At 38.7% G+C, this 10,388-nt stretch overlaps 1 protein-coding gene across 10 annotated transcripts in view; it reads left to right on the forward strand.

Moving 5' to 3' along the window:
- Positions 1 to 10,388, forward strand: part of LOC107144901 (VPS35 retromer complex component) — an 87,466-nt gene that overhangs the window by 25,292 nt on the left and 51,786 nt on the right. For all 10 annotated transcript variants that reach the window (XM_048792254.1, XM_048792256.1, XM_048792255.1 and 7 more), the window contains exons 5-8: positions 1,116 to 1,221; positions 1,797 to 1,890; positions 2,388 to 2,497; positions 3,456 to 3,597. In XM_048792254.1, coding sequence (XP_048648211.1) covers positions 1,116 to 1,221; positions 1,797 to 1,890; positions 2,388 to 2,497; positions 3,456 to 3,597 — 452 coding nt within the window. The remainder of the gene's footprint in view (positions 1 to 1,115; positions 1,222 to 1,796; positions 1,891 to 2,387; positions 2,498 to 3,455; positions 3,598 to 10,388) is intronic.

The raw sequence follows: 10,388 nt of genomic DNA on the forward strand, positions 1-10,388 counted from the left end.
TGGTATTACTTTGGTTTGAGACAGGGAAGACTCCTGTCAAAAAAAAAAGATGACATTAACTGGTACATATAACAATCATTGGCCATTTGTGACCAGGAAGCTGATTTTCTTCAGGACAAGGAGGAGGTATTAGGACTGCTGACCTGCTTACCATCCCAGGGTGGTGGGAGGCATCCTTGTGTTCTTGTGACCCCGAGGCTCTAAACCCCTCCATCTCTGGGATCATCTTCCTTTGTCAGAGTTTGTGGAATATTGTGAGTGATCCCTGCAGCCAGAGAACCAGCAGCATTCTCCTATGACAAGCTCTAAACAAATGCCAACCCAAGCCCCTGACCTCCTGCCTCAGCATCTTCCAGCCCTTCATGTACAAACTGGTTTATGTTATTGTGTTTGATGTATATTCTGGATTCTGTTTTATTTCTTTACTCTATTTCATGAAACATTTCTAGGTATTCCTGTCACCTCTGAAGGACAAGAAAACCCTAAGTCATTAGTTTTGATCTTTCCAAGTATAGGCTATCCTTTATTTCTCCTCCAGATCCACCTGTGCCCTTGGAGCTGCCTCTTATGGGCTCCATTGCAGGCTGTCTGGCCTTTGGTTAGGATCAGCTGAAGGTGAGAGAAGAGAAAGGATGGGGTGTTTATTTCTACAGCTGCCTCCCTATCGTACCACCTTTTCTGATCTCTGTAGCCCTCTTTTGCTTTAAAAATAGTCTCCTCCTTAAACTCTGCAAGCTCAACCTTTCCAGTATGCACTGTTTCCTGCAGGCTTGCACTAACCCATCCAGGATTCCCCTTCTAGACCTCATGAGAAGGCTGCCAAAATGTCTTGACCTTGCAAACAGCACTGTCCTAGTGGCCAGGAGACTTGAGTTTGCCTCCTATCACTGTTACCCTGTGTAATCTTGGACCAGTCCCCTCACCTCTTTGAGACTCATCTTCCTCCTCTGCCAAATGGGTGGCTCCAGTGAGATTATTCTTGAGAAGGGGCTTTCAAATCCTTGGGTTATAGGAAAGGCAAAGGGCTTGTCACCTGGTAAACCAAATGTAATTAAGTGGGTCTGGGATGGGTGGCTGCATATAGGAAACTCACAGGTCTCTTGTTTCCTAAACAGATGACAGCCCAGCTCCACCAGCACCTTTTGAACACCGGGTGGTGAGTGTCAAGGAGACCTCGATCTCAGCAGGTTACACGGTGTGCCAGCATGAAGTCTTGGGAGGGTAGGTGGGCTGTCTGCTTTGGTAAGGGGTGGGAGGAGGAATAGCAGGGCAGAACCACTTGGAGAATGAGCTGGGGTACTGCTAGGTAATTCTCAGGAACTGGTTAATTGAACCAAAGCCAGGAATGGGATATCCTTTAGAGCATGAGAATGGGGTGAAGAGACTATCCCTAGAGTGCAGGATGCCCACATGGTATAGATGAGGGGAAGTGCAGGGGGACCCATGTGGTACGATATGGGAGCATCTTGGAGTTGGAAGGAGATCCAACATAGGTGCAGTGAGTATACTCTCTTTGGTGCAGGATAGCTCTTGTGGTATGGAGTGGTGAGAGGCATGTTCCCTGGGGTGCAGGGAGGTTTTCCCTTAGGGTGTAGTGTAGACCATATAGTGGGGGTCATGAGGTCATTTTCTAGATGTCAGGGTAGCCCATGTGGTGTGGGGCCTATGACTAGGATAGTGCAAATGGTGTGTGTGTGGAGGAAGGAGTAGGACCAGGAAGCTCAGGGGACAGGTGGCCTACCACGTATGGGGTGAGCTTCTTGTACTCTCAGCCTGCTGTGTTCATGTTTCTGTAGGGGCCGGTTTGGCCAGGTTCACAAGTGCACAGAGAAGTCCACAGATCTCCCACTGGCCGCCAAGATCATCAAAGTGAAGAATGCTAAAGACCGGGTGAGGCGTCTGCCCTGAGCCAGCAGATCCTTCTAGCCAAGCTTAGGACTCCCTCACTTCCTTCACAGCCCCCTGCACCCACATTGCCCCTCCATACTGAACAGAGAAGCTGCTGCCTTTCCTGCCTTTTTCTTATGACTCCTATATTCCACTCAGCAGGTCACCTCACACTCCTCAGTCCAGACACACCTGCCTACATGTGGGTGTCGTGGCATGGCTTCTGCCAAGAGGCCTGTGGGACCCTGGGCAATAAGGCTCATTAATTCTTGGGCCTTGGGTTTAGTATCTTTTGAAATGGGTGAATAAATTAAGGTCCTTCCTGTTGCAAAACCCTGGTTTGGATGGTGAGGCAAGGAGACCTGGGGTGACAATAGGATATTTTTCAAAAAGGATGAGGGGTATATGTCTGTCTGTGTGTCTGTCTGTCTTGGGAGGTACAACTCTCTCCTCTTCCTGACTTATTTGCTTGTAAATTCTTTCTCCTCTGGTTCCACAAGGAGGATGTGAAGAATGAGATCAACATCATGAACCAGCTCAGCCATGTGAACTTAATCCAACTCTATGATGCCTTTGAGAGCAAGAACAGCTTTACCCTGGTCATGGAGTAGTAAGTGTCATAGACATGGGGCAGTGGCTTCTCCTCAGGTTAGGTGCAAGGTTGGAACTCAGAGCCTTTGTTCATTCTAAGCAAGGCTCTTTGTCTCTCCTCCCCTCACTGGGACACAGACGACCATGCAATCCCCCTTTTTTCTGGCTTGGCTACTTGAACCCCAAGTGGGGCGTGGAGGACAAAGCCATTTTGTTACAAACAAGTGGCTACTGAGCCTGATTTAACTTGCAGATATTTTGTCAGTTTGGCCTAAAGAGTTTTTGGTGATTTTGAATGAATTATTTACTTTGGGAAATTTAGGTAATAGAAATTGGAAAATCTAGATATCTGGCTTTTCTTGAAAACGAAAAGAGTCTAATAATGCTTGGCCTGCATTCCTTGCTGGAAACGGTGAGCTGGAGCTCTCAGTGACTGCCATTTGTGGACAGGATTTGCCACAATGCCTACCATTTCCCACTACCCTGGGCATTGAAGTTGTGGTCTCAGAGGCCATTTAGGATTAGGCTCATGTTGTTGTTTTGCTTTCAGCAGGGCTGAGGAGAGCAAATCATTTGTCATATCGTGTCTCTCTCAAAAGAAAAATAAAAGACTAAGGATTGTGTGTTTTCATAAAACTTTTATCTCACATATGGTCAAATTTGCCCATTAAGGCTTCTTGCCACTTAGGTACTAGTTGGCTCCCCACTAAGTAGAAGAGTTTGCAGCCCTGATTTAGATTATTCAGAGTCAGGGATTATCAATCTGGAAGACCATCCCATACTTTTTACTAGGAATGGGCTAGAACACAGGTATTCCAGAAAACTCAGGTGGCAGTGGCAGTAGCCCTGTGATCCATGGGATACAGCCAACTTTGAGTTCTCCTAGGCCATTGTCTTTTGGTCCTTGGCAAAAAAGTGGGCAAATCCTATGAGAGCTTTGCTCATTTACCTGCCTGCCTCTCCCTTTCCTCTGCTAGTGTGGATGGGGGTGAACTCTTTGACCGGATCACAGATGAAAAGTACCATCTGACTGAACTGGACGTGGTCTTGTTCATCAAGCAGATCTGCGAGGGTGTGCATTACCTCCACCAGCACTACATTCTGCACCTAGACCTCAAGGTAAGTTCTAGGGATGTGGTAGGTGGGAGCCCAGTTCTTGAGCCTCTGATGTACTCCCATCCCATCACTGAGAGCTCTGTTAATAGATAATCCTGGTTTCCCTTTCTGGCTCCCCTATTTTCTAGTTCTGGAGCCTAGAGAAGACTAGTCATGTCAACTTCTTGAGCCTCAGTTTTTCCATCTGTAATTTGTGGATAGTTGTATCTTTTTAAGTATTATTTGAAGATTAAATGAGACAATAACTTTTTTCTTTAAAAATATCTTTAAGATTAATTTTTTTAAAGTTCAAAAGGTTACATATTCTAAATGTGTATCAAATACACAGTATAGAAGTTCTTCCCATTCCACACTGAGAGCTCTCTATGAGCAACATGGCATGATACACAAACCTATAAATATACAAGGGATCATATAATGTATCTTGGTTTTGAGCTTCCTTTTTTTTTTTTTGCAGAGGTGGTATTGGGGACTAAATCCAGGGGTATTCTACCCCTATCACAGAGCTATATCTCCAGCCTTTTAAATTTTTTTGTTTTGTAATTTTGAGACAGGATCTCACTAAATTGCTGAAGCTCACCTTGAACTTTCAATCTTCCTGCTTTAGCCTCCCAAGTAATGGGGATTATACGCATGTGCCACCATGCCTGGCTTAAGCTTACTTACTTAAATTCAACAATACAGAGTAGACATCTTTCCCCATTCTTTTTAAGGGCCATGTGATACTCCATTGAATAAACGTATTACACTTTCATTTGTCCCCTGAGGAGTGTTCTTGGTGTGACATGTACATAAAGTCCCAGGCAAAGTCCCTGGATGGTAGTTAAATAAATTTCTGTGATTTTCCATTCCATTGGACAAACATGAGGTGTTTCTCTACAACTCATTTCAAGAAGGGAAAGAATTTCAATGTAGAAGATGGGAAGTGGTTTGATGCATCTGTAGGGCTGTGCTTTGCTCCTTCTGACCATTTTTCCTAATTGGCATCTAACTGTTAGATTAGGATACTCAGAAAAATAACAGAGATGGTGGGGAACTGGCCTCAGTCTTCTTCTGCTCATTAGTACTAATGCCAAGGCTTCTGGGTCCATCTTTCTCTGTGGGGTAAAAAATTACGGAAAGCTTAGGAATATGTTCTGTAGTTCTGTGTCAAAGACCAACCAGCTTTGGGTGCAATTTTTGTGACCCCAATAATACAGTTAATTACCAAGGCCCATTTCCCAGTGACAAGATGGAACACATTGGTTTATCCCCTGTCTGGTTGTGAAACTTGGGAAAGTTCCTTGAGCTCACCAATTGCAAGATGGGAAATAAGAATACCTATTTCCGGGGCTGGAGATATAGCTCAAGTGGTAGCGCACTTGCTTAGCATGCGTGAGGCACTGGGTTCATTTCTCAGCACCATATAAAATAAAACAAAGATATTGTGTCCACCTAAAACTAAAATAAATAAGTAAATATTTAAAAAAAAAAGAATAACTATTTCTTAGGAGTATTGTGTGGATTAAAAATGGTGGAAGAGTTTCTGAGCTGCACTGTCCAATACAGTGGCTATCAAGCACTTAAAATGTGGATAGTTTAACTGAGGAATTAGATTTTAAGTTTTATTAATTTAAATTTAAAAACTGATACTTGATTCAGTTATTGAAAAATTTTTAGTAGTATGTCTGGAACAACTTGGGTTTACTTTTTATCTACAAATTTCATGGACTCTAAATACAAATAAAATAGCTCTGATGAAAACTTAGGATCTGAATTGAGATGAATTCTTTAGTTTAAAATACTGAATTCCAGGGGCTGGGATTGTGGCTCAGCAGTAGAGTGCTTGCCTCACACGTGTGAGGCACTGGGTTCAATCCTCAGCACTACATAAAAATAAACAAACAAAATAAAGGTATTAAAAAAACAAACATATTTGTCTTTAAAAAATACTGAATTTCAGGGAACTAATGTGAAAAAAGAATGGAAAATATTTCCTTGATATTTTTGTATTTATAACCTATTGAAATGTTACTATTTTGGATGTATTGAATTAAATAAAATATTTTATTCAAATAAATAAATTCTAGAAAACATTTGGAGATGAATGAAAATGGAAAAAAAAAAAAAAAAAAACACCAGCATAGCAAAACTGATGGGATATATCTAAACCAGGAAGGAAATTTATAATTGTAAATATCAGTATTAAAAAGAAAGAAATAGCTGGATATAGTGTCAACCACCTGTAGTCTCAGCTTCTTGGGAGGCTGAGCCAGGAGGATTGCTTGACATCAGGACTCTTAAAAAAAAGAAAACAGGAGTTGGGGCTGTAGCTCAGTGGCAAGTGCTTGCCTAGCATGCATGAGGCACTGGGTTTGATCCTCAACACCACATAAAAATAAACAAATAAAATAAAGGCATACTGTCCATCTATAACTATAAAAAATTTTTGAAAAGAAAACAATCAAAGGAAGAAAGATCTCAAATCAATAAGCTAACCTACCACCTTAAGAAACTAGGGGAAAAAAAGCCAAGTTAACTCAAAGCAAGCAGTGTGAGGGAATAATAAAAATTACAGCATAAATAAATGAAATAGAAAAACGAGAGAAAATCAGTGAAACCAAAAGTTGGTTCTTTGTAAAATCAATAGATTAGCAAATCTTTAGTTATATGACTGAGGTGGGGAAAAAAGAGAACACCCAAGTGTCTAAAATCAGGAATAAAATAGGATATCACTACTGGCCTTAGAAAAATAAAAAGGATGACCTAGATGAAATGGACAAATTCCTAGGAAGATACAAAGTAATGAAGCTGACTCAAGAAGAAATAGAAATAGATGGGGGTTGTAGCTCAGTGGTAGAATACTTGCCTTACATGCCTGAGGCCCTGGATTCGGTCCCCAGCACCATATAAAAATAAACAAATAAAAATACAGATATTGTGTCCATCTACAAATAAAAAAAATTTAAAAAAAGAAACAGAAATAGAAATAAGCCTATAACTAGTTAAAGAGATTTAATAAGTAATCAAAAACTACCCACAAAGAAAAGACCAGGCTTATATAACTTCACTGGTGAATTTTACTAAATGCTTACAGAAAAATCAATACCAAGCTTCCACAAACTTAAAATATGAAAGAGGAATAAAAATTATTATTATTACTCATTTTATGAGGTCAGTAACCTGATTCCAAAACCAAACACATCACAAGAAAAGAACCTATAGCTTTATGAAGATTGATATAAAATTTCTAGATAAGATATTAACAAATGGAATATATCAACATATGAAAAGAATTAATACGCATAACGGAGTGGAATTTGTCCCAAGAATTCAAGGTTGGTTTAACATATAAAAATCAAAATAGAATAAAAGACAAAAACATATGATCAGTTATATAGATTCAGAAAAACACTTGATGAATCAACATTTTTTTCATGATAAAATAGGAACAGAAGGGAACTTCCTTAATTTGGTAGAGACCATCTCTGAAAAACTTTATAGCTAACATTATATTTAATGGTAGAAGACTGAATGCTTTCCCCTCTAAGTTCATATCAAGACAAGGATTTCTCCTCTTACCATTTCTATTAAATGATTTACTAGAAGTTCTAACTAGAGCAATTAGGGAAGAAAATAAATAAAAGTCATTTTTATTGGAACAGAAGAAATAAAATATTTATATTCACAGATGACATGGTCTTGTATATGGGAAAATCCTAAAGAGGAAAGACTGGAAAATTAATAAACTCACAATGTTGCAGGATATATACAAAAACCAACTATATTTCTATAGTAGCAATGAATAATGTAGAAGTCAACTTAAGAAAACAATTCTATTTGCAATAGTATCAAAAGAATCAAATACTTAGGAACAAGTTACAAAAAATAAATGTAAGACTTATACTCCAAAAACTACAAAAAAATGTTGAAAGAATGTAAAGAAGACCTAAATAAATGTAAATGTACTCCATTGCCATAAGTTGGAAGATTCAATACTGTTAAGGTGGCAAAACTCCCCAAATTCATCTACAGATTCAACATAATCCTAAAAATCATGGATGGATTCTTTTTCAGTTATTCATAAGCAAATCCTAAGATTCAGATGGGAATTCAAGGGACTCAAAATAGCAGAAACAGTCTTGAAAAAGACCGGGTTTGGAGGACTCATATTTTCTGGTTTCCAAACTTTCTGCAAAGCTAGAGACATCAAGACTGGAATAAGGTTAAACATATAGATCAAAGCAACTCAGCTGAGAGTCTGGAAATAAACCCTTTCATTTATGGCTAATTGATTTGACTATGGTGCCATGATAGTGGGAAAAAGTCTTATCAAAAAGTGCTGGGATACCATGCTAGATTATCCATGTGCAAAACAAATGAAGTTATAACCTTATCTCACAACAAGATTAACTCAAAATGGACCATAGATATAAATGTAAGAGTTAATACTACAAAATTATTAGAAGAAAACAGGAATAAATCTTTTATGATCTTGGATTAGGCAATGGTTACTTAGATATGACATCAAAAGCATAAGCAAAGAGGGGCTGGGGTTGTAGCTCAGTGGTAGAGTGCTCATCTAGCATGCATGAGGCACTGGGTTTGATCCTCTGTACCACATAAATATAAAATAAAGATATTGTGTCCACCTGAAACTAAAAAATAAATATTTTTTAAAAAAGCATAAGAAAAGGAAAAAAAGGGCAAATTAGACTTCATCTAAGGAAAAAACCTTAAATGTGCTTTAAAGGATACCATCAAGAAAGTGAAATGAAATAAGTGCTGGCGAGGATGTGGGGGAAAAGGCACACTCAAACATTGCTGGTAGGACTGCAAGTTGGTGCAACCAATCTGGAAAGTAGTATGGAGATTCCTTAAAAAACTTAGAATAGAACCACCATTTGACCCAGCTATCCCACTCCTTGGTCTATACCCAAAGGACTTTAAAACAGCATACTACAGGGACACAGCCACATTAATGTTTATAATAGCACAATTCACAATAGCCAAACAGTGGAACCAACCTAGATGCCCTTCTATAGATGAATGGATAAAGAAACCGTGGTATATATACACAATAGAATATTACTTAGCATTAAAAGAGAATAAAATTATGGCACTTTCAGGTAAATGGATGGAGTTGGAGAATATCATGCTAAGGGAAGTAAGCCAATCCTCCCAAACCAAAGACCTAATATTTTCTCTAATAAGTGGATGCTAATCCATAATGGGGGTGGGGTGCAGGGGACAAGTGGAGGAACTTTGGATTGGGCAAAAGGGAAGGATGGGAGGGGATATGGGGCAATGAGATGGACATCATTATCCTAGGTACATGTATGATTGCACGAATGGAGTGACCCTACTTCATGTACAACCAGATAAGTGGAAAATTGTGCTCCATTTGTGTACAATGAATTGAAGAGCATTATAGTGTCATGTATACTGACTAGAACAAATTTTTTAAAAAAGAAAGTAAAATGAAAGCTCACAGAATGGGAGAAAATATTTCCAAATCATATATCTGATAAGCGACTTATACCTAGAATATAAAAATAACTCCTACAACTCAATAATAGAAAAGCAAATAAGCCTTTAAAAATGATGAACGTATTTAAATAGACACTTATCCAATGAAGACATATAATGGTCAAGAAGTATGTGAAAAGATTCTCAATACCATTAGTCATTAGGGAAATGTAAATCAAAATCACAATGAGGTACTACCTCATATCCACTAAACTGACTAAAATAGAAAATTGAAATGACAATAAGAAGTGATGGTTAGGTGTGGAAAAATTGGAAAACTCATACATTACTGGTGGGTTATAAAATTGTGCATCTACTTTTAAAAAAGAGCTGGGTGGACAGTACCTAAAAATGTTAAAAATAGAATTACCATATGACTATGCAGTTTTACTCCTAGTTATATGTCTCAGAGAATTGAAACACAGTCAACATGAAAACTTGTAAACAAATGTTTTTAGCAGTCTTATTTGTAATAGCCAAAAAGTACAAACAACCTGGATGTTTATTAACCAATGAAGAGATAAAATGTAGCACACATCCATATAGCAAATACTATTTAGCCATGAAAAGAAATGAGGTACTTATATATATTATAACATGATGAACCTTGAAAAATTGTAGCAAGTGAAAGAAACTGGATATCCAAGGCCACATATATATTATATGATTCCATGTATGTGAGATGTCCAGTATAGGCAAATCCAAAGAAACAAAATAACACTAGTGGTTGCCAGTATTTGAGGGGGAGGAAAGAATACAGTGTCTTATGATGGGAATGATTTTTATTTTAATTTTCTTAAGATATTTTTTAGCTGTAGATCAATACAATATTTTATTTTTATTTAATTATTTTTATGTGGTACTGAGGATAGAATTTAAGAGAGAGGAGAGGGAGAGGGAGGGAGGGAATGAGAGAGAGAGAGAGAGAGAGAGAGAGAGAGAGAGAGAGAGAGAGAATTTATTTATTTATTTATTTATTTTTCTGATGGACACAACGTCTTTTTTTGTAAGTGGTGCTGAGGATCGAGCCCGGGCCCCACGCTTGCCAGGCGAGCGCGCTACCGCTTGAGCCACATCCCCAGCCCCCGAGTTATGTATTTTAAAGTGGTGAATTTTGGTTAGGAGGCTGAGACAGGAGGCTCACAAGTCAAAGCCAGTCTCAGCAACTTAGGCCCTAAGCAACTCAGTAAGACCGTGTCTCAAAATATAAAATAACAAAAGGCTTGCCATGTAGCTCAGTGTTAAATGCCCCTGGGTTCAATCCCTGGTACCAAAAAAAATAAATA

Source organism: Marmota marmota, unplaced genomic scaffold (genome assembly GCF_001458135.2).
Source record: "Marmota marmota marmota unplaced genomic scaffold, marMar, whole genome shotgun sequence".
NCBI classification, from domain to species: Eukaryota; Metazoa; Chordata; class Mammalia; order Rodentia; family Sciuridae; genus Marmota; species Marmota marmota.